This window comes from Erythrolamprus reginae, chromosome 7 (genome assembly GCF_031021105.1).
Source record: "Erythrolamprus reginae isolate rEryReg1 chromosome 7, rEryReg1.hap1, whole genome shotgun sequence".
In the NCBI taxonomy this organism is placed as follows: domain Eukaryota; kingdom Metazoa; phylum Chordata; class Lepidosauria; order Squamata; family Dipsadidae; genus Erythrolamprus; species Erythrolamprus reginae.
The window spans coordinates 59,979,175-60,006,252 of NC_091956.1; the positions used below are offsets into that span (position 1 = coordinate 59,979,175).

The window sequence follows — 27,078 nt, forward strand, 5'->3', positions numbered from 1 at the left end:
CATTTCCTTGGATTCTTCTGAAAAGTAGGGAAATACATCTTGAGAGGTTAAAGCAGTGATGGCAAACCTTTTCTTCCTCAGGTGCCGAAAGACTGTGGCGTGTGCTATCACACATGTGCAAGTGCCCACACCCATAATTCAATGCGTGAGGAGGGCGAAAACAGCTTCCCTCATCCCCCGGAGGCTGGAAATGGCCTGTTTCCCAACTTCTGTTAGGCCCATTAGGCTTGTGTTTTGCCCTCCCCAGGCCCCAAAGGCTTCCAAAAACCAGCTGGCCACCACACACATGCACATTGGAGCTGAGTCAGGGCAACACGTGCCAGCAGATATGGCTCCGTGCGCCACCTGTGGCACCCGTGCCATAGGTTCGCCATCACTGGCTTAAAGGATTCCTTGATATTCTGTGATTGAACAGAAACCTCCTTTTTTATTGCAGGATCCTTCTCGTTCTCTGTTCTGTCTGGAAAAATCATGGTTCGTGAAATCTATTATATTACAGAAGATTTCTCCATTAGGTATTTAACTTTTATACTATTTCACACTTATGGCTTTATTAAGTTTTATTTCTGTTATGGCATTGCATGTAGATAAAGTTATGCCCTAATGTGGTTTAGAATATAACATCTTTGTTTATATTTTATTCATTGCTAGAGTAAGAAAAATAATTCAAAGAAAAAAGTTAGATACATTTTTTGACTATGCAAAAATTTCTGAAAGAGACTATCTCTGTAAATTTAAGGAAATAAGATTTCCCTTATGTAGTAAAATTTGTTCTCCTACTAGAATTGGATCACAATAATTTAGCAGGTCTGTTGCCATAGTTATGAATGGCAGTGAACCGCAAAAGTAGGGCTAGCAGGGGATGTCGAAAATAAAAATAAAAATAAATAAATAAATAAATAAATAAATAAATAAAATACAAATATTATAAAAATAAAGAATTGTTCTATTTAAATTTTTGAATTTAATTATTTCAATAATTATTTATTTTTGTAATATTTTATTCAATTTTAATAAAAGTATTGTCCAGCTGATGGGTATTTTTTTATTGGAAAAAATGGACTTATTTCCTAAAGGTTTTGCAAGTATTCATTACTACTAGAAATCCATTTAGGCATTCATTTTTTTTATAAAGCATTTTTTTCCTTTTTTTCAATGGATATTTTCAGTACCACACTATTATATTGCAAACACAAATATAAACAATTGCATGAATAAATTATGTACATGTGCATATTCTATTGTAAATGCAATCCTTCTAAGTCTAAAAATACTATTATACTGATATGTTCACAAAGCATATCTGTAAAAGAAATTTACAAATCTTACAAATGAACATAATTTTCTGATGCTACAAAATCTTAGCATGTGAAACAACAAATCTTTTACTTAGAGTAACTGTATTGTTAAAATAAAGTTTAGAATAGTCTTACCGACACAGTTGGCCCAAATCTTAGCTTAAATAATTATTTAAAAGCAAAAAACCACTATTAAAAAAATCTAAAAACCAAGCACGATGGATTCTGTTTCCACTTCCCTGAAATCACCCCATCCCAGGCTTAGCATTATGAGCAGGTCTTGAGGGACTTCTGGAATGATAGCAAGGGCAACCTGACTTCAAGGCGGAGGAATGCTCTTTAGAGTGGCATCACTTTTGCCAGACCCATCCTAGACTACTGCTCATCTGTCTGGAACCCATACCACATCTCAGACATCAACACCCTTGAAAATGTCCAAAGATATTTCACCAGAAGAGCCCTTCACTCCTCCACTCAAAACAGAATATCCTACGAAAATAGACTAACAATCCTGGGCCTAGAAAGCCTAGAACTACAGCGCCTAAAACATGATTTGAGTATTGCCCACAAGATCATGTGCTGCAACGTCTTACGGTCAATGACTACTTCAGCTTCAACCGCAACAACACAAGAGCACGCAACAGATTCAAACTTAATACGAACCGCTCCAAACTTGACTGTAAAAAATATGATTTCAACAATCGAGTTATCGAAGCGTGGAACTCATTACCGGACTCAATTGTGTCAACCCCTAACCCCCAACATTTCTCCCTTAGACTCTCCACGATTGACCTCTCCAGGTTCCTAAGAGGCCAGTAAGGGGCGTACATAAGTGCACTAGTGTGCCTTTCGTCCCCTGTCCAATTGTCTTTCCTTTCTCTCACTTATCATATATATTTTCTTTCTTTCATATATCCTCTCCTCTAAGTTCACTTTACCCTTATATATATTACTACATGTCTATTTTTCTTCCTATGTATTTGTGTATTGGACAAATGAATAAATAAATAAATAAAATAAATAAATAAATGGTGGAGAAGGACCAATTCTAGAACTAATGCACGGGCCGCTGTAATTGGGAAGAGGCAGTCACTGAGATAACCCATCCCAAGGCATGAATGGTTTTAAAGGTGATAACCAATTATAAATGTGCTCTTTTAGAAGAACATATCTTTGCCTACACTGTTGCATTTTGCACCAGCTGAAACTTCCAGATACTCTCAAGGGCTACCACATGTAGAACACATTACAGTAGTGCAATCTGGACGTGATTATGTCATGGGTGACTTGTGAGCCTCCTGATCCAGGAGAAGGTGCAACTGGCACACAACATGAAGAATATTTTAGCTTTTACATGAAAAAGATTAGACAATAAGATCCACAAAATAGTCTAAATGAGTTAAAACCCTTATTTTAAAGTGATAGAAATGTAACCATGAATAGCTAATGTTTCAGTATATCCATTATCTATCAGAGTTGATAAAATGTATTTGGAGTAGTTAAAGGTAAGAGACTTTGAGATGACAATTTCACATTACTTTATGAAAGCAAATTAGATAGATAGGATGTTAAATTGATCTTTGTGACCTTCTTATAAGCAAAGTTAATGGGAAAGCCAGGTTCACTTAACAACAAGAAAGGGCAATTTAACAAAAAGAAAGGGCCAAGGACAATAGTAAAATGGGGCAAAATTAATTTAACAAACATTTTGTTTGGCAACAGAAATGTTGGACTCAATTGTTGAAGACCACTTATAAATCCAGGATTTATATACTGCTCAAAAAAATAAAAAGAATACTCAAATAACATACCCTAGATCTGAATGAATGAAATATTCTCATTGAATACTTTGTTCTGTACAAAGTTGAATGTGCCCAACATCATGTAAAATTGATTGTCAATCAGTGTTGCTTCCTAAGTGCACAGTTTGATTTCACAGAAGATTGATTTACTTGGAGTTATATAGTGTTGCTTAAGTCAGGGGTCGACAAAGTTGTTCAGAATCTAGGAGCCAGCCAAAAAATTTAGGAGCCAGAATTTTTTTTAAGCAAACTTGGTTTTTTGCCGAGTCTCCACCTGACATCGCTTTCACCCCCTCCCCCCCGGCGCAGGCCTGGCTCCGCCGAGCCGGCTCTGCTGTACTCCCGTCGGGATCCGAGGGGAGACCGTTAGTCAGAAACCGAAACAGAGAAGAAGGAAAGGGAGACGGGGCCGGGGACGCGGGGGAAGGGGGGGAGGGGGGAGGAGGGGTTACTGGTCAGAAGTCACCGCGCACGCGGCCGGAGGAGGAATGAACAAAACCTCACGCCGGGAGGGGAGGGGCTTCCGCTTCTCTCCGAAGGGCGGCGTGAGCGGCCAGATCGGAGCGTCTGTGTGCGGTGGGGGGGAGTGAAGGGGTTCGAGTAGGAGGCGGAATGGAGGCAAGGGGGGGAGGGAGAGACGCACGCAAGCGCAGGGGACGCTGGGAAAGCAGCTCGCTCCGAGGTTGATGGGCGGGAGCTACGGAAGCCAAGATGTACCATTTCTGGGCGTAAACACAAGGCGGGAAAAATATACTGTATACATACAGTACAGCAGGCAACATTTTCTAGGCCCAGAGGTCCCCAACCTTTTTTGCACAGGGACCGGCTTTAAGCTAGACCAGTTTTCCATGGCCCGGTGGGGGGGGGGAGCTAGCTGTCAGCGGCGCCGTAAAAGGGGCGATCAAGAGAGGAATGGGTGAATGAATGGACGGAGGGTGGGAAGGAAGGAAGGAAAGAGGGAAGGGACAGGAACAGAAGAAGGGTGCAAAGGAAGCAAGGAAAGGTGTGAAAGGGGAGAGTAAGAGAGGAAGGAGTGAAAGAAGGGAATGAGGGAGGAAAGAAGGGAGGAAGGAAAAGGAAAGCAAGAAATGGAGGGAGGAAAGGAAGGAAAGAAAGAAAGGGGGAAGGGACAGGAACAGAGGAAGGAAGCAAGGAAACTTATGAAAGGGGAGAGTAAGGGAAGAAGGTAGGAAGGAGAAAGAAAAGAAGAAATAGAGGAAGGGAAGGTAAAAGAGAGAAAGAAAAAGAGCAAGAAACAAAGCAAGAAAGAGAAAGAAAGAAAGGCAACTTCAAAGAAAGGCTCACTGAGCATCTCTCACTCTCTCTCTCTTTCTATCCCTCTTTCTTTCTTTCTCTTCCTTTCTCTCTCTCCTCTTCCTTTATCTCCTCTCTCTCTCCCTCTCTCTTTCTCTCCCCCCTCTCTCCCCCTTTTCCTCTCTCCCTTTCTTGCTATCTCTCTCCCCCTCTCCCTCTCTCTTTCTCCCTCTCCCTCTCTTTCTCTCTCTCCCCCCCTCTCTCTTTCTCTCTCTCTCCCCCTCTTTCTCTCTCTTCTTCTCACTTTCTCTCTCTTGTTTTCTTTCTGTCTCTTTTGCTTTCTCTCTCTCACACTCTTTCTTGTTTTCTTTCTCACGCTCTTTCTCTCTCTTGTTCTCTCTCTTGCTATCTCTTTCTCTCCCCCCCTTTCTCACTCTCTCTTTCTCACTTTCTCTCTATCTTGCTGTCTGTTGCTATCACTCACTCTCGTTCTCCGTTCTTCTCAGCGATGACGCGCGCACGCCCTGCCCGCCTCACCTTTGCGAGAGCACTTTCGCCCCGGGCTCTCAGCAAGGGGGTTTGCAGGAGAGGCGGGGCCGGCGAAAGTGATATTGAATGTCGGGGGAGAACGAGCGGTTTGCACGCACTGCCTATCCCCCTGCTAGCCCCACTCGGAATATTCAAAATAAGAAAAGCCTTCGCCGGCAAAGGCTTTTCTTATTTTGAATATTCCGAGTGGGCTAGCAGGGAGATAGGCAGCGCGTGCAACCGCTCGTTCTCCCCCGACATTCAATATCACCTTCGCCGGCCTCCGCTGAGGAAAGCCTTTGCCGGCATTTCCTCTCGGCGTCAAGGAGGCGCAGCGGCGGGCGGAGAGAGGGAAGGGGGGGGGCAGCGGCGTCCCTCCTGGCCTTGGCGGGCCGCCCAACCCTCCCCACCTCCTGCAAACGCGGCGGGCGGGCGGGGGGAGAGCGAGGAGCCGGTTCCGGCGGGCGCGGGGGCTTGGCTGGCTGGCGGGGGGAGCGCTGCTGGTGGTGCGGAAAGGGCCGAGGGGGCCCTTGCGCCGCGGACCGGCTGAAAAGCCCCAACGGCCCGCTCACCGGTCCGCGGACCGGCGGTTGGGGACCTAGGCGCCAGACAACATTTTCTAGGCGCCACTGGCGACCAGGCGCCTGGGTTTGTCGATCCTTGGCTTAAGTGTTCCCTTTATTTTTTTGAGCAGTGTATAAATTCATGATAGGTGAATTCATAATTCATAAAGGAAATTTATAAATTCACAATAGATGCAGAATTCCCTTTCTCCTTAACTTAGTGAAAGTTACAAATTTTTCTTTGAGCATACTGTATTTGGGTTGAAAAGCTCAGGTCCTTGAACAAATTGCAAAAAAGCTCTGAATGCATGTGTTTTGGCATTTCAGCTCTTTGCTATTTTTTCAGATTCCGAAAACAGAATGATAAATTTACTTTTGTGTTACTTGAAACAATTTCTTATTAATTGCATATAGAATATAAGTACATTTTAACAGCTGTTTTAAATACTTTGTTTCTGTAAATACTTTTTAGAATTCAAGATGGATTTATCATATTTCGTTGGTGGAAGATGTACAATCCAAACCAGAAGCAACATGGTAAGTTTCTGACACTTGTAGAGATATTGCTAGATATTGCAGTAAATAAATGATTTCACAGGATAAATTATTATTATTTGAAGTTGCAAAAGAAAGTCATTATTTGTAGGTGTGCAGTGAAATGAGGGAAAAATGTATAAATATATTTTAAAGTCAAATAATTTGAAACTGCCTAGTGTAGATATTTAAGCCTATTAGAGAAAGGCGACTGACATTTCCCTGAATTTGTGGTTGCATTATTTCCCCAATTAGTGAATGTGTATGTATGTTTTTTGAAGGTACTTTTATTTTCACATGCATTACCTTAGCTTGCAGTGATTTCCAAAGGGCAGCATGATTTTAAATAGGCAGAGTTCTTTATTATGGATATACTGTGCAGGAGAGATTAAAAAACAAAATGCCTATTGATAAGGGCAAAAATTTTAGTTAGTATAGTTCTATATTACAAATGAAATGCAGGATTATTGTGCTGAAATAATTTCAGTTGATGTTTTGAAATTAAAGTATTCTAAATATGGAGCTATGAGAGTTGGAATTCCCATCAGGTAGATTAATATTTCCAAACATTTGAAATCTGGTTAGAAAAAACTGTAAGAGGTGATAATCAAGAAAGAAACTACCGGTAATCGTTATGAAACTGATTCTTTGAAAAAGACAGTTTACTTATATTCCTTACATTTTAGCCCATTAGACACCAGAGCCAAGACACCAGGCCAATAGCAAGGATAATATTCATTTTCATAATTCTTAATTATTTGGATGGCTTAATTTGTTATAAGTTAGAAATGCCCTAGAAATCTAGTTGCTTCACCATGCTTTTTTTTTAAAAAAAGGGTGAAATTATTTGTATATCTTGCTGTATCTCTGTAAAGTTGAAAATGTTACATTCAGAAGACAACTTTTTTCATCATGTATAGTTAGAAAGTAAATAAATAATTTGCTAAAAGTATTCAATTAAAAGTGTTCAATATGATTTGTGTCCAGTAGTACTCTTATGTGTTTTTAGAGAAAAAGTAAATTTTCTACTACTTTCTGGATAATTATAGAGTACATGGAAAACTGCTAGTTATATAATGTGAGTTTAAGAGACCTAGTTTATTGAAATATCAAAGGAGTTCATGTCTCTTGAGTAGATAAGTAATAAGGTTGTCTTTAAAGAAAAATAATGAGTTAATTATAACAAAATTATGTTTAATTGGGTCATACTATATGAAGCTAAAATATGCAAACCACTGATATGCTACTTTATTATTTATAATCACGTGCAGTTTTATAATTTTCTAAGTTTATAACAATTAATTTTTAGCATTTAAACATTATGCCGTGTAACAGTGCTTCCTGACTTTTTAATTTAAGTTGATAATTAATATTCTTGAAAACTTTTGAAGAACGTGTAAAATACGAATTACAGCAACATATATGCCACTGAAATTGTGGGATTTCATATTAAATAAAATTGATTATATTGATTTTAGTAAATAGTCAAAATGTTGTAAGAGAAGATGTCAAAATCTCATAAGATTTGAGTATATAATGAGATTGTGTCTACCTTAAACAATAGGTATTTTAATTGGCACAGCAAGGGAGACCTTCTGTAGTGAAAATGATCCTCGATTTACAACCACGATTAAGGCCAAAATTTCTCTTGCAAAATGAAACATTTGTTAAGCAAATTTTAACCCATTTTACTTGCCACAATTGTTAGGTGAATCACTGCAGTCCTCGGGTTAGTAATATGATTGTTAAGGGAATTTGACTTCTCCATTAACTTTGCTTGTCAGAAAGTCTCAAAAGTTGATCATTTGACTCCAGTGAACTGCAGCTATCATAATGGGGATGGTGCAATGCTGTTAAGTGTAAAAAAATTGTCATAAGTGACTTTTTCGGTGCTGTTGAATGGTCACGAGCAATGTTCCCTCTAATTTTTTTCCGGGGTGGGCAGAAAAGTATAGTGTCTGAGCGGCAGTCCCCTTGGGACTGGGCAGCATAGAAGTATAAGCAAGCAAGCAAAGCAAGCAAAGCAAGCAAAGCAAGCAAAGCAAGCAAAGCAAGCAAAGCAAGCAAAGCAAGCAAAGCAAGCAAAGCAAGCAAAGCAAGCAAAGCAAGCAAAGCAAGCAAAGCAAGCAAAGCAAGCAAAGCAAGCAAAGCAAGCAAAGCAAGCAAAGCAAGCAAAGCAAGCAAAGCAAGCAAAGCAAGCAAAGCAAGCAAAGCAAGCAAAGCAAGCAAAGCAAGCAAAGCAAGCAAAGCAAGCAAAGCAAGCAAAGCAAGCAAAGCAAGCAAAGCAAGCAAAGCAAGCAAAGCAAGCAAAGCAAGCAAAGCAAGCAAAGCAAGCAAAGCAAGCAAAGCAAGCGGGGTTTTTTTTCTCTGTTATTATTTAAGTGCTTTTACCATATGCTTTAAATCAAGAGTCACTTCTCTCTCTGTTTCTCTCTCTTTCCTGTCATTATCTGCCTCAATCATTCTCTCATTTCTCTTTTTTTCTCCCCTTTATTCTATCATTTTTCTCTCTCTCTCTCTTCCTTCCACTCCTCTCTCTATCTCTCTTGTTTTCTTCCTCTCTCTCACTCTCTCTCACTCTCTTCCTTCCTCTCTCTCTTACTCTTTCTTTCTTTCTTTCTTGCTCTCTCTCTCACTCTCTCTCTCTTCCTTCCTATCTTCTCTCTCTCTTTCTCTCTCTCTCCCTTCCTTCCTTCCCTTCCTTTTCTCTTCCTTCCACTTTTTTCTCTTTCTCTCTCTCTTTTCCTTCCTTCCCCTCTTCCCCACCCTTTTCCACGGGCTGGCAGGGGGATGGGGAGTGCGCGCCCCTTGAAAAGGGTGCGCAGGTGGGTATTTTGGGACGCGCGCGTGCGCACGCGCGCACCTTACAGTAAACACTGGTCACGAGTAGTGTTGAAATGAAAGACAACTTTCCCGTCAGGTTACAAAGAAGAAAAGGAACCTAAAATGAAGTACTTTGGAATTATCAGTTTCAGCTGCATTTGCCTAACAAAACCCCCAAGGAAGAGGCATGATAAATGTGAAGGAACCCTCTTGGAAAAGGAACTGTCAACCACACCCTGAAAGCTTCTTCAACCGAACGTGTTTTCTATAATTGTAGTCAGCGAAAATAAAATGAGAACATTAAAGAAAGTGATTCTTTCAGACAGACAGAGAAAGAAAGAAGGGGGGGGGAATTCTGAACCTTCACTCTGTCTTGCACAGATAGAACTAGATAAAATGACATTATACATATGAAAATGCCCAGAAAGATGTTTGCAACAAATATTGCAACGCCAAACCAATAATCCTGGTCTGACATACAACTACAGTGTTCCCTCGATTTTCGCAGGTTCGAACTTCTCAAAAAGTCTATACCATGGTTTTTCAAAAATATTAATTAAAAAATATTTTGCGGTTTTTTCCCCTATACCACGGTTTTTTCTGCCCGATGACGTCATATATCATCACCAAACTTTCATCCACCTTTAATAAATATTTTTTAAAATAAATTTTAATAAAGAAACATGGTGAGTAATAATCTACAAAGGTTGCTAAGGGAATGCGAAATTGCAATTTAGGGGTTTAAAGTGTCAAGGGATGACTTGTGATACTGTTCATAGCCAAAAGTAGTATATTTACTTCCGCATCTCTACTTCGCGGAAATTCAACTTTTGCGGGCGGTCTTGGAACGCATCCCCCGCAAAAAGCGAGGGAACACTGTATTCTCCTAGTCAGTATGTTTTCTTTGATCTTATTAGGAAAATGTTTCTGGTGGATCAACATTGGGTGTCTTCTCCTTTTCTGCCTTCTGCTCCCCCCCTATATCCCTCCACCACAAACAAGACCATCTCTTTTTAAAAAATGAGGACCAGTTGTTCCCCATAAAAGATTAAGTTCTAACTATGTTATAACACGAAGTGCTTTTCTCTATAATAAAAGATATTTAAATAATTCACTCTATCCTTAAACAGAATTATAATTTACTTCTTTTCAGTTGTCCAGACCATAAATAAATTATTCTCAATTGTCCCTATCTTTCCTTGTCAGAATTAATGAGATCAGACACAGGACAGTGATCGCAATCCCCAAATTATTAGGACTCTGAACACAACACCTTGTTGTGATCATTGGAGGGAGGGGGAGAGAAAGGATATGCCTGATTAGATTAGATTAGATTTATTGGATTTATATGCCGCCCCTCTCCGTAGACTCGGGGCGGCTCACAACAATGGCAAAAACAGTACATAGTAACAAATCTAATATCTAACAATCTAATTTACAGTTTTAAGTTAAAAAGTCCATAAAAGCAACCCCAATATATATAAAAAACAAGCACACAATCAATCATAGACCAAAACTACATGTGCAAGGGGGAGACGTTTCAATTCCCCCATGCCTGACGGCAGAGGTGGGTTTTAGGGAGTTTACGAAAGGCAAGGAGGGTGGGGGCAATCCTAATCTCTGGGGGGAGCTGGTTCTAGAGGGTCGGAGCCACCACAGAGAAGGCTGTTCCCCTGGGTGCCGCCAGATGACATTGTTTAGTGCAGCGTTTCCCAACCGGTGTGCCGCGGCACACTAGTGTGCCGCGAGACATGGCCAGGTGTGCCGCCAAGCTCCAGCTGGGCGGGGCGCTGCCGGTACTTCCGTCCTGGGGCTCCCGCTCGCAGCTGTCCTCCGGCTCCTGCTCGATGCCGCGGTTTTCGGCGCTCTCCTGCTGGGTCCCAAAGAAGGAAGGCAGGAAGAAGGAGAGCTCCATTCTTTGCGCCTTTTTCCTGCCTTCCTTCTTTGGGGCCCAGCAGGAGAGCGCCGAAAACTGCGGCATCGAGCAGGAGCCGGTTGACAGCTGCGAGCGGGAGCCCCAGGACGGAAGTACCGGCAGCGCCCCGCCCAGCTGGAGCTTCTCTGGCGTCGACGGCAAGTGTCCTTTGTGGCCCGGCGGGAGGGCACTGGCGATGGGAGCGGGGTGTGTGTGGCCGCAGCGGCCGCAGGCAGTCGCGGGAAGATGGCGGCGGCGAGAGGGAGCGCTCTCTCCCTCTCTCTCAGCTGACTGCAAGCGGGAGCCCTGACGGTGGCGGTTGGACGTCCTGCTGGATGTCGTACATGCTGGCGCTGCGGGCCCTGGCATATACGGTGTCTAGCAGCACGTCCAGCTGCCGCCGTCAGGGCTCCCACTTGCAGTCAGCTGAGGGAGAGAGAGAAAGAAAGAGAGACATATAAGAGAGGCAGAGAGAGAGAGAAAGAGAGACATAGCAAGAGAGGCAGAGAGAGAGAAAAAGAAAGAGAGACATAGCAAGAGAAAAAGAGAGACTTAGCAAGAGAGGCACAGAGAGAGAGAGAAAGAGAAAGAAAGAAAGAGAGACATAGCAAGAGAGACAGAGAGAGAAAGAGAGAGAAAGAAAGAGAGATAGCAAGAGAGGCAAAGAGAAAGAAAGAGACATATAGCAAGACCGTGAAAGAGAGAGAGAGAGAGCAAGAGAGAGAGAAAAAAGCAAGAGAGACAGAGAGAGAGAGCAAGGGAGAGAGAAAGACATAGAGGAAGGGAAGGAGGGAGAGAGAAAGAGAGCAAAAAAGAGAGGAAGAAAGAAAGAAAGAGGGATGGAGAGAGAGAAAGAAGGGAAGGAAGGAAAAGAGAGAAAGAGGGAGAAATAGAGCGAAAGGGAGGGAGAGAGGGTTTTTTTGTCCAAACTTTTCTTTAGCCCGCCCCCCCTGCCCCCCCCTTTCAGTGTTCCCCAGGATTTTGAAAATATGAATAATGTGCCGCGGCTCAAAAAAGGTTGGGAAACACTGGTTTAGTCGACGGGACCCGGAGAAGGCCAACTCTGTGGGACCTAACCGGTCGCTGGGATTCGTGCGGCAGAAGGTGGTCCCGGAGATATTCTGGTCCGGTGCCATGAAGGGCTTTATAGGTCATAACCAACACTTTGAATTGTGACCGGAAACTGATTGGCAGCCAATGCAGACTGCGGAGTGTTGGAGTAACATGGGCATACTTAGAGAAGCCCATGATTGCTCTCGCAGATGCATTCTGCATCTGGAGTTTCCGAACATTCTTCAAAGGTAGCCCCATGTGGAGAGCATTACAGTAGTCGAGCCTTGAGGTGATGAGGGCATGATATTGAAATCTTCCAGAAATATGAGGCGTCTCCTACTCTTCCACCTCCCCCCCCCAAATGATCACATCAGAGCAGTGATACGTTCAGAGTCTGAATAATTTTGTGATTGCTGTCATTACCCTGATCAAATCTGATCTGATCTCTGCACACAAAGTGCAGTGAGTCATATCATTTTTCTTCTTGCTAGGAAAAAACAACACATTTGCTCCTGACACTGAGCTGGCGGGACTGTATCCAATGGGAAGGCAGGGGCCCACCCTCTGGTGCGTGGATTTGCTGCTGGGACACATGGCGACTTTTTCCATGCTATGAATTGGGCCGAGGCTGCTTGTCTGCCTTGGATTTGTTCTGGCAGGACTGTGTTGAAGTGGGTGCAGCCATGTGCCTGTGGCTAATTGCCCTATTCCATATGGAGTAGTAGCTTTGTAAATAAGAGGTTGTTGGTGAAAATGCATACAAAATAGATTTGAAAGTGACATTGGGTGCCCTTATTTACTTCTATTTGTTTGCCCAAATTTCTTTTATCAAGTAATCATTTTATTCCTCCCTCACTCACCCCCCCCCCAAAAGTGAGTGGAAATATCTGTATCTTATGGAGTGAATATTGCCGAAGCCTGTCCACACTTTGGCCATTTTTGGCCTCCGAAAGTCCTGTTTTTGGCCTCTTTGTGCCTTGTTTTCAACCTCTGCACAGAAGGATTGTTGCTCCCGCCACCTATCACCGATTGGATCGTCCCCCAGGAAAACTGCCATTCAACTGTTCCAGGCAGCGGAGATTACTGCATCCACTCTTATGGCCCCCCAGTGGCCTGTGCAGCTGTTACCGGAGTCGGACAGCGAGGAGGCTGGAAGAAGTCTTGGTGTCAGAAGCTGGGATTCAGCCAGGGCCTTCAGAACCTCCAGAGGCTTCCATGAGTGAAGAACAAGAAGAAAAGAAGCATGTTCTCAATCCATGAACACGCAGAGCTGCCAAAAGGCAGGAATGGCATCTAAGAAGGACTATTTAGGAGTAGGTTTAGGGCTAATTTGCCATTGCTATAGCCTATTTAAATGATTAAACTGAGTGACAAATTTGCAGGAAACAACTGTTCATTCCACATCTTGTCTTTGACTTCAAAACTCCTGTTTGGTTCTTGTTTGAAAATCATCATGTTTCCTACAAATTGCTTCTGGGCATTTTGCCAACAACAATAATATTGTGTGGATTATCTGCTGTTATCATCTTCATCAGATTTGTGGGGGTTTTTGCTTGGAATATTGCGGGCTGTTAAGAAGGTTAATTAACTCCTGTTTCACAGAAAAGAATGATTTATAGTTTTGTTGACTTTAGAATGACTGCTAAGAAAGATAATTAGTAGCTGTTACTTTAAAAACAAAGTTTATTTGGATGCTGTTTGTGCTGTTTGTTCCTTGGTCCAGCAGCTGGGATGGAACAGCTGTTTACCGCCACCATTTGCACAGCAGCATTGAATAGCAACAGTGGCAAATGGCAATCCCCCACCACCTGAAACAGCTAATCAGCGGTATCCTGGGAGTCCATTAGGTACCGGTGGCAAGTTGTGGTGGCGGTGAGCGGAGGCAATAGCTGGGGAACGTTAGCAGTAGTCACAGAGGAGGCAGCAATAGCTCTGTTTCTGGTCAGCCAGCACGCTGATTGGCGGGTCTACAGGAGGCCGGGATCCAGCTGTTGCTCAGCTGACCGGTGATGGGCACAACGGAGGGGAGCCCTGAGGAGCCATGTGCAAAGGCAGATTTTTTTAATTTTATTGTATTCCTTCCCAAAAACTTGGTGCATCTTCTGTTACAGAGCATCTTACCGAGCAAAAAATAAGGTATTCAAAACAAGTCATGTAGAATTCACAGTAAAAGCACACACTTTTTAGTTGTCATTCTTTCCAATGTCTTCAAGAAGAATTCCATCCATAGCTAAAACCTATTTTTGTGTTTAATTAATAATATTTTTATTTTTATCTTACTGACCATTAGACAAAAGCCTACTAGCCAGTATTCTAATGAAATAATTGTTATCAGTTGTCGTTGAATGTTGACTGATAATACAAATGATGCATGTGATTGTTTACAAACTCAATTAGATACATTATTCATGCATATTGGTTAATTATTTTAGAAGGTCGTCCTTGTGTATGTGGCATATCATTAATGATTTTGTGTATAATACACATGTAATTATTTGTCTCTGCATTTTTTTGTGAGTTGACTTTTAAAATCAGTTTGCTAAATGAAATATTCCTCTTGTTTAACTCCATAGATCCTAAAGCAGAAACAAGATTATATATCATGGTGAATGATTTTGAATTTCATGTCTACAATCGCTCTTATCTTTATGCACAACTTCAAGAATTATTTGGTTTAGAGCCAACCATAATTCCTCCAAAAGCAAAGGATGAAAAAACACGAGAAAATGGGCAAGAGCAAACACATACAAATTTTGACAGGTAAGGATTGTGTTCATTCACATAAGTCTTTAAATATAGTACTAACTTTACTGCTTTACCAGTAAATGTTGGTTAAAATTTACCAGTTAATTAAATTGCAACAAGGCAACGAAGCTTTTTAAAACTTTGGTTCTTCCTTTGGTTCTAAAAATTAGATCTCTCCTTACTAGGCTACTAACTATACAGTGTTCCCTTGACTTTCGCGGGCCCAACATTCGCAAAAAGTCTATACCACGGTTTTTCAAAAAATATTATTAAAAAATTACTCTGTGGGGTTTTTTTGCACACCAAGGGTTTTCCGCGGCCGCCCGATATACAATACTGTGCGTTTTAACTCTTCCCCCCACCCAGCCATCCTGCTTCTTTAAATAAAAGCTCCGCTTCCGCCCCAGCCTCCCGATCCCTCCCCTTTAATTCTCAGAGCGTTGGTACATTCTACTTGAAGCCGAGCCTTACTGCTGCCCGCCGCCACCGCAGCGAGCACAGCAAAGCCCCCAGCTTGCCTCCCCATTGCCCCTGTGGGTTCTGGGGGTAAGTAAAACCAGGAATGGAAGAGGGAGGGGGAGGAAGGAAGGAAGGAAGGGACCATCTCTACTTCACGGAAATTTGACTTTCGCGGGCGGTCTTGGAACGTATCCCCTGCAAAAATCAAGGGAACACTTTACTGCTCAAAAAAATAAAGGGAACACTCAAATAACACATCCTAGATCTGAATGAATGAAATATTCTCATTGAATACTTTGTTCTGTACAAAGTTGAATGTGCACAACAGCATTGTAAAATTGATTGTCAATCAGTGTTGCTTCCTAAGTGGACAGTTTGATTTCACAGAAGTTTGATTTACTTGGAATTATATTGTGTTGTTTAAGTATTCCCTTTAGTTTTTTGAGCAGTGTATTTTAGCCATTTAATTCTTTTTATGACAAATCCGTATTGGAGGAATATCTAATATTTCAGATATTTGAATACAGAAAGTGGTTTATGCTTAATTTCAACATGTGATTATTTAGCTTGCACAAACTGATTAGTGCACTGGGTTTTTTCTTTTAGAAAGAATTAGCCTGTTCAATAATATGCTTTACAGTTGAGCCATTTATGCATTAAGATGGTATCTTCCATTATCTACAACTAAATAGTAAATACATGCACTATTTTAAATAAAGTATGTCCAGTTATTGGGAGCATTTTCATTTTAGTTTTTTTTCTCTTGATGGCATTGTATATTTTTCTTTCTTGTTTAATCCATGTGCAGGTCTTTCTACCTTGGCTTGTGATGCCAAACATGTATCTTTCCATGGCTCTTTGTGCCACTTGTAGCTTTTGCATTGAATTGCAAGTGGAAATTCTTATAGTTATGCACAACAATACATTATAATTTGTAATGAAATGGAAATGGGCTGATGGCAGGAAGACTAAGGCAGTCATAGAATGGATACTACTTGATAAAAAGCATCAACAAAAGAGACATAAATCAAGATGGAATGACATCAAATACTGCGGTGGGCTAACTGTGGTGGGCTAACGCTCAAGACCCTATTGGTTGGAAACTTGCAGAAGAGGCCTTCATTCTGCACTGGATAAACAATGACTAGGATGATGACTAGCTGCCCTGACTCTCAGGAGAAGGGCGGGCATAGAAGATAGATAGATAGATAGATAGATAGATAGATAGATAGATAGATAGATAGATAGATAGATAGATAGATAGATAGATGCATAGATGCATATATACATAGGTAGGTAGGTAGGTAGGTAGGTAGGTAGATAGATACATAGATACATAGATACATAGATACATAGATACATAGGAAGATACGTACATAGATAGATAGATACATACATAGATACATAGATACATAGAGACATAGATAGATACATAGATAGATACTGTACATAGATAGATAGATAGATAGATAGATAGATAGATAGATAGATAGATAGATAGATAGATAGATAGATACATACATACATACATACATACATACATAGATGGATAGATGGATAGATGGATAGATGGATAGATGGATAGATGGATAGATGGATAGATGGATAGATGGATAGATGGATAGATGGATAGATAGATAGATGCATAGGTAGATGCATAGATAGATAGAATGATGGTGATGATGATGATTGAGATTATACTTATTTTATCAGTTTCTCTCCCCCCCCAGCCAAGTTAGTATGTCCACTAGTCTCCAAGTTGGCAGAAACTATATCAGTATAAAATGTATTGTCCCTATTTCTAGTCCCTGTCCTGACACAGGTATGGCTGGCAAAAGAAACTATCCTAATATATACCATATAGGACCATCAAAACAGATTGGTTAATTGCCCTGGCCTTGTTTCTCTCCTCCATCAAATATCACTTGCTGGTTGGAAATCTATTTTCAATCACTTTTTTTATTTAATTCAAAACATTAAAATACAAACTCCAAAAAAAGAAAAAATATACAAAAACAAAAGAAATCAAAACAAGACACCAAAATAAAAGTGCATAAAAATAAAAAATAAAACAGATATTATATTGTCCCCCTTAATTTATTATTGATAAATACATATTTTTTTTAAAAAAACTCCTCCCATCTTAAAATCTACAAAATGCTGGAATGAGGGTAGGGGGAAGATGAAGTTACCAAATCAATCTTATTAAGGCTGTTGAAAAACATCTCCTATAGACTGAAGATACCTTCTGAATGTGTTGGGGTTGATGATATCAAGTTTCTATGCAGCTCCTGTACCAGAGAACTGCTCAGGGTAATTTTTTAATTCTTGGAAAATCATTTGGAGACTGTTCCCAGGTGGAATAGAATTTTTTTCCCTGCTTTCTCTTTCCTGTCTGGATTGAAGCCAAAATTAATTAAACCTTTTAGCAATATAGCATTTCAGAATAAGGCAAGGAATTACTTTGAAAGGTTTTGCATTAATATAGTTGAAAATATTCTTAAAAGATTACTGGAACTGCCTTCAATTGTTTTGTTCTACCTCATATTTTAGCCTAATTAAAGTACAGTAATACCTCATGATACGAACTTAATTGGTGCAAGGAGGAGGTTCGTAAGACGAAAGGTTCGTAAGATGAAACATTGTTTCCCATAGGAAACAATGTAAAGTCAATTAATCCGTGCAACCAAAACCACCCCCGCAAAAAAACGGCTTTTGGCGACTGCTGGGAAGCCGCGCGGGGTTCGGGGGGGGTGCTGGGAAGCCCCCCAGGCCGGCTGTCACCTTTTAAAACAGCCGCGCGGCTTCCCAGCTGTCTCCCGAAGCCGAACGCCAAAGCCGAACTTCCGCGTTCGGCTTCGGGAGACAGCTGGGAAGCCGCGCGGCTGTTTTAAAAGGTGACAGCCGGGCTGGGGGGCTTCCCAGCAACCTCCCGAACCGAACCCGGGGTTCAGAAAAATTTTGCCTCTTCTTACGAACTTTGTTCAAGTTACAAACCGGCGTTCGGGAGGCTTCTGGGAAGCCCCGCCGCCCGGCTGTCACCTTTTAAAACAGCCGCGCGGCTTCCCAGCAGTCTCCGAACGCCGGTTCGTAACTCGAAAAAAGTTTGTAAGAAGAGGCAAAATTTTTCTGAACCCCGGGTTCGTATCACGAGTTGTTCATAAGACGAGGGGTTCGTATCTTGAGGTACCACTGTAGTTGAAACCGAGAGCATGTCCAGGGGATTACTGGCCCAAGAAACTAATGGCCCTTTTATAACTTATGGACTTCAACTCCCAGAATTCCTGATTCAGTGTGGGCCATAGTTGCCCATCCTGATCTAAAAGCTCCTGCATAAAATTATCTTGTTATTCAGATTTATGTAAGACATCACTGTTTTTATAATCATTGTTTTCTTGAGTGAAAAAATCTGTGGGGAAAATGTTATTACATTATTTAAAACCATAATTGGTCTAATAATAGGTGCTGCTAATACAAGCTTTCTTCTCACGCGACACTCTTGAAGGATGACATTTTCTAATAATGACTTCTTTTGTAGATATTTACTGAAGATAAAACCAATATTTTAGATCCGTTTGTTCTTTTCAGTGCATTCATCAGCATGTTCTTTATTCAGAGGAGGCCTATAGAAAAGAAGATAGGCTTTTGTACAATCAGGCCAGGAATGTATTAATTCGACTTTAACAATCGAGTTGTCGAAGCGTGGAACTCACTTCCAGACTCAATAGTGTCAACTCCCAACCCCCAACATTTCTCCCTTAGACTCTCCACAATTGACCTCTCCAGGTTCCTAAGAGGCCAGTAAGGGGCGTACATAAGTGCACTGATGTGCCTATCGTCCCCTGTCCAATTGTCTTCCCTTACCATATCTATCTATCTATCTATCTATCTATCTATCTATCTATCTATCTATCTATCTATCTATCTATCTATCTACATATATATATATATATATATATATATATATATATATATATATATACATACATACATACATACATACATACATACATACATACATCATATATATCCTCTTTTTCCTTCTATCTTTATATATATTACTTAATGCCTACTCTCTTCCATATGTATTGTATATTGGACAAAGAATATAAAAAAAAACAAGAGAGATCAGGGTACTAAAGAGAAGCTATTCTGAAAAACTGAGAAATCAGTTCTCTGCTAATGAACTAGCAACTGTGTGGAGAAGCCTGAAAAAGATCATTGGCTACAGCAGATCTCTGCCCTTTTGGCTCTGTTTTGGCCAGCAAAGTGCAGGGTAAGGCCTATGGAGGCCAAAAGGGAGCATTGAAGGGGCAGGCCCGTTCCCTCCGAACCTCTGTTTTGGTCGCCAAAGTGCTTGGCAAGGCCTGTGCAGGCTAAAACGGAGCATCAGAGGTGCGAGCCTGCTTCTCCAAAGCTCCATTTTGGCTGGCCAAGTGTAGTCAGGATGGATGTTACAGAGACTCTCCAGTTTTTCATAAGGGAGAACAACTGCCGTAGCTGCTGCAACATTTGTAGTTTCGGGATTTATTCATAAACATTAGGGAGCGCTTATCACATAACTTCAAACATTTGCTAAGGGAATGATCGCAACCTAGAGATTAGTTATATATTGTGCAGGTCAGAAGGAGGGCTGAGAAAATCCTATATACCCCTCACATCCTGGACATAAACTGTTTCAATTCCTCCCTTTGGAGTCCTCAGAGAGGGGCGACATACAAATCTAATAAATTATTATTATTACTGTTGTTGTTGTTGTTGTTGATTTATTTATTTATTTATTTATTTATTGATTGATTGGATTTGTATGCCGCCCCTCTCCGTGGACTCGGGGCGGCTAACAACAGTGACAAAAACAGAATGTAAAAATACAATACTAAAACAGCTAAAAACCCTTGTTATAAAACCAATCATACATACAAACATACCATGCATAAATTGTAGAAGCCTAGGGGGAAAGATTACCTTAGTTCCCCCATGCCTGATGGCAGAGGTGGGTTTTAAGGAGCTTACGAAAAGGAAGAAGGGTGGGGGCTATTCTAATTTCTGGGGGGAGTTAGTTCCAGAGGGCCGGGGCCGCCACAGAGAAAGCTATTCCCCTGGGCCCCGCCAACTGACGTTGTTGTTGTTGTTGTTGTTGTTGTTGTTGTTGTTATTATTATTATTATTATTGCCAAAATATATAGGGCTTTGTATGCCAAAACAACTTGACACAGGGACAGGTTTTTTTTTCTTGTACCAGTCTTTGCTGAACACCTAATTCTCACATGTGGTCTATGTATATTCATCCATATCTATGTATTTACCCATGTAGTCTGGCTGTAGTATATTATTATCCTTCTTGTTATCTTCTTTACTATCCCGTCATATTGGTATTATTAGTATTATGATCATTATTCTGTTGCTTTGCATGTACAGTACATTGAAAGCTTCTGCACCAGAGACAAATTCCTTGAATGTCTAGTCACATTTGCCGATTCGATTTTTTTTAATGTCGATTGGATTTTTTATGCCGCCCTTCTCCTTAGACTCAGGGCGGCTTACAACATGTTAGCAATAGCACTTTTTAACAGAGCCAGCATATTGCCCCCACAATCCGGGTCCTCATTTTACCCACCTCGGAAGGATGGAAGGCTGAGTCAACCTTGAGCTGGTGATGACCTACAGATCTACAGTCAGTTTTAGTGGCCTGCAGTACTACACTCTACCTGCTGCACCATCTCGGCTCTTGGCCAAATAAAGCTTCCTGCCCATCCCATCCCACACTTATATTAATGTATGTGATTATTGACATAAGGTTAATGCATGGTGGAAAAGGCTGGATGTAGGGTGGGAACGTTTTATAGTAATTGTCATAAATAATAGCACGTGTTATATATATTTAGCTTTTTAAATATATGTGTTGCAAGTACAGTGATCCCCCGCTCGTTGCGAGGGTTCCGTTCCAGGACCCCCCGCAACGAGCGGGTTTTCGCGAAGTAGCGCTGCGGAAGTAAAAACACCATCTGCGCATGTGCAGATGGTGTTTTTACTTCCGCAGCGCTAGCGAGGAGCCGAAGATTGGGGGCGGCGCAGGTGTTTTAAAACGTCGCCGCCGACATGGGGGGCTCGCTAGCACCCCCCTAACCCGGGTTGGGGGTTCGGGGGGGTGCTAGCGAGCCCCCCATGTCGGCGGGGATGTTTTAAAACACCCGCGCAGCTTTCCAATGAGTCCCGAAGACAAACGCGGAAGTTTGCCGTTTGTCTTCGGGACTCATTGGAAAGCTCTGATCGTTTTAAAACAGTTGCGCCGTTCTCCGCTGACTCCTGGCGAACTTCCCCGCTTTAGGAGTCAGCGGAGAACGGCGCGCCTGCTTGGCTTCGCTCGCCGCTGCAGCCAACGCGCGCTACGATCTTCCGGGCCAGCCAGGCTCAGTGACGGAAGGCAGCCGCTTGGCCCGGGATGCTGGGCCGAGAGGAGCCGGGCTTGATCCGCTGAGCCTGGCTGGCCCGGAAGATCGTAGCGCGCGTTGGCTGCAGCAGCGAGCGAAGCCAAGCCGGCAGCAATGTCGCCGCCGCTGCAGCCAACGCGCGCTACGATCTTCCGGGCCAGCCAGGCTCAGTGACGGAAGGCAGCCGCTTGGCCCGGGATGCTGGGCCGAGAGGAGCCGGGCTTGATCCGCTGAGCCTGGCTGGCCCGGAAGACGGCAGCGCGTGTTGCCTGCGCCGGTGAGGGAAGCCAAGCCGGCCAGGCTCAGCGGATCAAGCCCGGCTCCTCTCGGCCCAGCATCCCGGGCCAAGCGGCTGCCTTCCATCACTGAGCGTGGCTCGCCCAGAAGATCATAGCGCACGTTGGCTGCGCTGGCGAGGGAAGCCAAGCCGGCAGCAACGTCGCCGCCGCTGCAGCCAACGCGCGCTACGATCTTCCGGGCGAGCCAGGCTCAGTCACGGAAGGCAGCTGCTTGGCCCGGGATGCTGGGCCGAAAGGAGCCGGGCTTGAAGATCGCAGCGCGCTTTGGCTGCGGTGGCGAGGGCTTGCGATGGAGGGTGGAGGAAGCGGCCATGGGAGGGCGAGCTGCCTCAGGGAGGAGGATCGGGCGGGACCAGGTGGGGGCTGGAATTTCTCCGCTGGGAATAAGCGGCCAGGGCGAAGGGCGGGCGAGCGGCGAAGGGCGGGCAAGCGGGTGCTGGGGAGGGCTTCTCGCCCTCCCGCCAGCAAGAGGGGGAGCGAACGGCGTGGGCAGGCGAAGGGCGGGCGAGCGGCAGCGAGGAGTTTGCGTGGGCGGTGGGGAAACTCCTCGCTGATGCCAGCAAGAGGGGGAAGACCCAGGGAAGCCGCCCAGCAGCTGATCTGCCGGGCGCCATCTACGCATGCGTGCCCATAGAAAAAAAGGGCACGCATGCGTAGATGGTGTTTTGACTTCCGGGTTGAAAAATCGCAAATTACCCTGTTCGCAATGGTCGGGGACGCAATAACCGGGGGATCACTGTATTGTGTTTTTCTGTAGTCCTCCTGTCATGAAATTCTGTTCCATTTTCTTCATATGAGTTGATTTTGGGCTTCTATGTTTTATTGTTCAGTATGTAAACTTGATTTGTTTTCTTCCTTCAGTGTCAAAGTAAAAAGTGATTCTTCTGACCCCTCATCTTCATGGAGATCTCTTATTCCTGTAATTAAAGTCAATGTTAGCACGGTAAGTAAAACCTGATCATCTGCATTTTAGATTTTCTACGGTTTTTGAAGATCACTTTCTTCAGTAGTCATCATACACTGCTCAAAAAAATAAAGGGAACACTCAACACATCCTAGATCTGAATGAATGAAATATTCTCATTGAATATTTTATTTATTTTATTTATTTATTTAATTGGATTTGTATGTCGCTCCTCTCCAAGGACTCGGGGCGGCTCACAGCATATATAAACACAAAACAATAATGTAAATCCAGTTAATACTACAATTTAAAAACAATTAAAAAGGAAAACTTATCAACCAAACATTCAGCAATCATACTTAAGGCATTCAGTGGTCAGGGGGAAGATCTAAAAGTCCCAAGCCTGGTGGCAAAGATGAGTTTTTAAGCTCTTTCGGAAGGCAAGGAGGGTAGGGGCAATACGAATCTCTGGGGGGAGTTGATTCCAGGGGGCCGGGGGTCCCACTGTTCTGTACAAAGTTGAATGTACTGACAACAAAATGAAATTGATTGTCAATCAGTGTTGCTTCCTAAGTGGACAGTTTGATTTCACAGGAGTTTGATTTACTTGGAGTTATATTCTGTTGTTTAAATATTCCCTTTATTTTTTTGAGCAGTATATTTCATTTTAATCTTAGAAGCATTATGTAATTGACATGATTCAGATATGTGTATGCATGTGCATATGATTTCATATGTATTTCTACAGGTGATATATATGGTTTGTTTAAAATGATAAGTAAAATTGTTTAAAAAGAACATCTTCCTACCAAAGAATTAAGAGTTAACATGTGGTTGTCTTTCTTTTAAATTAGGGCCGCTTAGCCTTTGGAAATCATTATCTGCCTCAGACTTTTTGTGTTAACTTTGATGATGCTTCTTTAACTTATACTACCAAGCCACCTTCAAGCCATCTGGATCAGTTTATGCACATTTTAAAAGGAAAATTGGAAAATGTGAGAGTTATGCTTGTTCCAAGTCCAAGATATGTTGGGCTTCAAAATGATGAGTAAGTATTATAAGTTAAAACTATAGAATGTGTAATATAGTAGTGAGGTATCCAACAAACCTCTCCAAACTTGACTGCAAAAAATACGACTTCAGCAACAGAGTAATCAACGCCTGGAATGGACTCCCTGATTCTGTGGTTTCTACTCCTAACCCCAAAATCTTTAACCTTAAACTATCTACAGTTGACCTCTCCCCCTTTCTAAGAGGTCTGTAAGGGGCGTGCATAAGCGCCCCACTGTGTCTACCGTCCCTGTCCTATTGTCTTCTTTTGTTACTTTTTATCATTACTTATCTAATGTTTTTATTTGTACAAATTATCACCCTATAATTGTTTGACAAAATAAATAAATAAATAAATAAATAAATAAAATTTGCGAATGAAGGAATCGTAATAATTTACAATTCTATGGAAATGTCATGGTGTCTCTATAAAATGATATAGGGGAATGAGACCTGCCTTATTGAATGCTTGCCTATATGCTAGGCATAACTTTTCAATCTCCTAGCAAAACTCATGATTTTGGTTTTTTTGATGGTTTATTTCCAGATTATCACCTTAATTAATTACAACCAAATATTTATTATCATGACCAGAGCATATTGTTTAAAAAAATAGAGGTATGTACTCTCAGAGTGCTTATAAGTTCTATTTTAACAGGAAACTAAATAAGCAACTGAAATATAGGATATTATGGAACTTTTTAAGAAACAAATTACTGTATTTTTTGGACTATAAGATGCAATGGAGTATAAGACGCACCTTAGTTTTTGGGACGGAAAATAGGGAAAAGAATCTGCTTATCAGGTACAGTGATCCCTCGATTAGCGCGGGGGTTACGTTCCAAGACCTCCCGCGCTAATCGATTTCCGCGTTATAGTGGTGCGGAAGTAAAAACACCATCTGCGCATGCGCGCCATTTTTTTCACGGCCGCACATGCACAGATGGTGGAGTTTGCGTGTGGGCGGCGGGGAAGACCAAGGGAAGGTTCCTTCGGCCGCCCAACAGCTGATCTGCTCCGCAGCGCGGAAGCAGCGAGGAGCCGAAGATGGGGTTTCCCCGTTGCCCAGGCAAAGGGAAAACCCCATCTTCGGCTCCTCGCTGCTGCCGCGCTGCGGAGCGGATCAGGTGTTGGGCGGCTGAAGGAACCTTCCCTGGGTCTTCCCGCCGCCCAGGCAAAGGGGAAACCCCAAGATCGCTTGCCGCTTGCCGTATTGCAGCTTGGAGCCTTGCTTCGCCTCCTTCGCTGCAATACGGCAAGCGGCAAGCGATCTCGGGGTTTCCCCTTCGCCTGGGCGGCGCTGGGGCCATGCGGAGCCGCTCATCTAGGGGGGCGTGGACCGGCAAGGTGCCCTCCGCTCTCTCTCTTTCTCTCCCTGTTACCGGTGTGGGGCAGTAGCTACGTTCACTCCTTTGTCCTCCTCGCCGCTGACACAGGCCTTCCCGGCAGAGCCCTCCCCAACAGCTCCCGCCGCCAGCGCAAAAAAGAAAAGAAAAAAAAATCCCCAAAAGAGGCAGGCACAAAGCGGGGGCACAAGGGGAGCTGCCCGGCAGAGGTTGCTTTTTTTCTTCTCGTGGGCAAATGGAGGGGGGGAGAGAGAAGGGAGGAAGAGAGTGTGAGAGAGGAAGAAAGAGAGAGAGAAATGATAGAAAAAAGGGGAGAAAAAAAGAGAAATGAGAAAATGATTGAAGCAGAGAATGACAGGAAAGAAAGAGAAAGAGACAGAGAAGTGACTCTTGGTGATGATGTATGACGTCATCGGGTGGGAAAAACCGTGGTATAGCAAAAAAACCCCGTGGAGTATTTTTTAATTAATATTTTTTGAAAAACCATGTTGTAGCGTTTCGCACTAATCGAGACCGTGCTAATCGAGGGATCACTGTATTCATCTGGCTAGCGTTCTTAGTCTGGTCAGTTTCAGCATATTATTTTATCCCCCAGTAAGAGCTTGCAAGCCAGTAAGAGCTGGTAACATTGTTAGAACCTGGTTAGGACTGGAAAGAAAAATTCTGAGCAAGTACAGCAATGAAAAAAACCTGCAAAGACTTAGGGCTTGGAAAACATTCTTTGCAGAGAATAGCAATGAAAGACCTTGCAAGCCAGTAAGAGCTGAGAACATCATTACCACCTGGTTAGGGCTAGAAAGAAACATTTGGAGCAAATTAGAGCAATGAAAAAAAACCCTCTGAAAGACAGGGCTTGAAAAACATTCTTAGCAGAGAGTAACAATGAGAGCTTGCAAGCGGTAAGAGTTGGGAACATCGTTAGCGCCAGGTTAGGGCTGGAAAGAAACTTACTTGGAGCGAGTTAAAGTAGTGAAAAAAACTTTGCAAAGACTTAGAGCTTGGAAAACATACTTTGCAGACAGTAACAATGAAAGAACCTGCAAGACAAGAGCTGGGAAGATCGTTAGCACCTAGTTAGGGCTGGGGGGAAAAAGCTTTTTAAAAAAGCTGCATTTAGAGTATAAAATGCACCTTAATTTTCAGCCTCTTTAAGGAAGGAAAAGGATGTGTCTTAAACTCTGAAAAATATGGTAAGTCAACATTTAAATTACACTGAAAATTTTTTAATTAAAAATTTAGTTTGGCTATAACAACTTTATCTACCACAATCCAATAATTTTAGAAAGTTTATCATATTAAAATATAAAAATGTATGCTTTCAAATGATTTGATTAAAATCTTTACTTTTAAACAAACATTTTTAATTCAGATTAATTTAGGTTCTACTCTAAAATGTTTATATGTTTATCAATATGTTATTATTGATGACTCAGGCAACAATGTTTTGGATCAGTCCAAGCATGAGAAAAATTCAGATTTTTTTAATATTGCCTGAAAACCTTTTAAAAGGTTTTTTTGAATGAGTTAACTAGAAAAACAAAGGCTATAACTTAACTTTTAATAGTCAGAAATTTTCATTAGATGTCTTGTGGCAGTTGTCAGGGTTCCAAGTAATACACCCAACAAAACCAAAACTCCAAGGCAGGCATTTTACCTCAAACACCTTGGAATTTATTAGAGATGTCATATTGGCACATCTGGGAAAACCTGAATCTGAAAGCTCCCGGTTTTCCCCACCCAAAGTATAGTTCCTTCTCCTGCATCCACATGGGCTTCACACAGTCCAATCAGGTCACTGTCCCAATTGTAGTCACGCCTCCGCAGGTGCATGCTGAACATTTTTGAGTCCCAAGGGAAAAATGTTATGACTATAAGAGTAGTAGATCCTTGGAACAAACTTCCAGCAGACGTGGTTGGGAAATCCACAGTAACTGAATTTAAACATGCCTGGGATAAACATATATCCATCCTAAGATAAAATACAGGAAATAGTAAAAGGGCAGACTAGATGGACCAAGAGGTCTTTTTCTGCCGTCAGTCTTCTATGTTTCTATGTTTCTATAACACTGTCTCC

General features: G+C 42.3%; 1 protein-coding gene across 1 annotated transcript in view; it reads left to right on the top strand.

The window, feature by feature from the left end:
• The window catches only part of BLTP1 (bridge-like lipid transfer protein family member 1), a 203,279-nt gene that overhangs the window by 19,489 nt on the left and 156,712 nt on the right, over positions 1–27,078 (top strand). The window contains exons 4-8 of the mRNA XM_070757683.1: positions 437–515; positions 5,918–5,982; positions 14,344–14,530; positions 22,566–22,647; positions 23,463–23,656. Coding sequence (XP_070613784.1) covers positions 472–515; positions 5,918–5,982; positions 14,344–14,530; positions 22,566–22,647; positions 23,463–23,656 — 572 coding nt within the window. The 5' untranslated portion in view covers positions 437–471. The remainder of the gene's footprint in view (positions 1–436; positions 516–5,917; positions 5,983–14,343; positions 14,531–22,565; positions 22,648–23,462; positions 23,657–27,078) is intronic.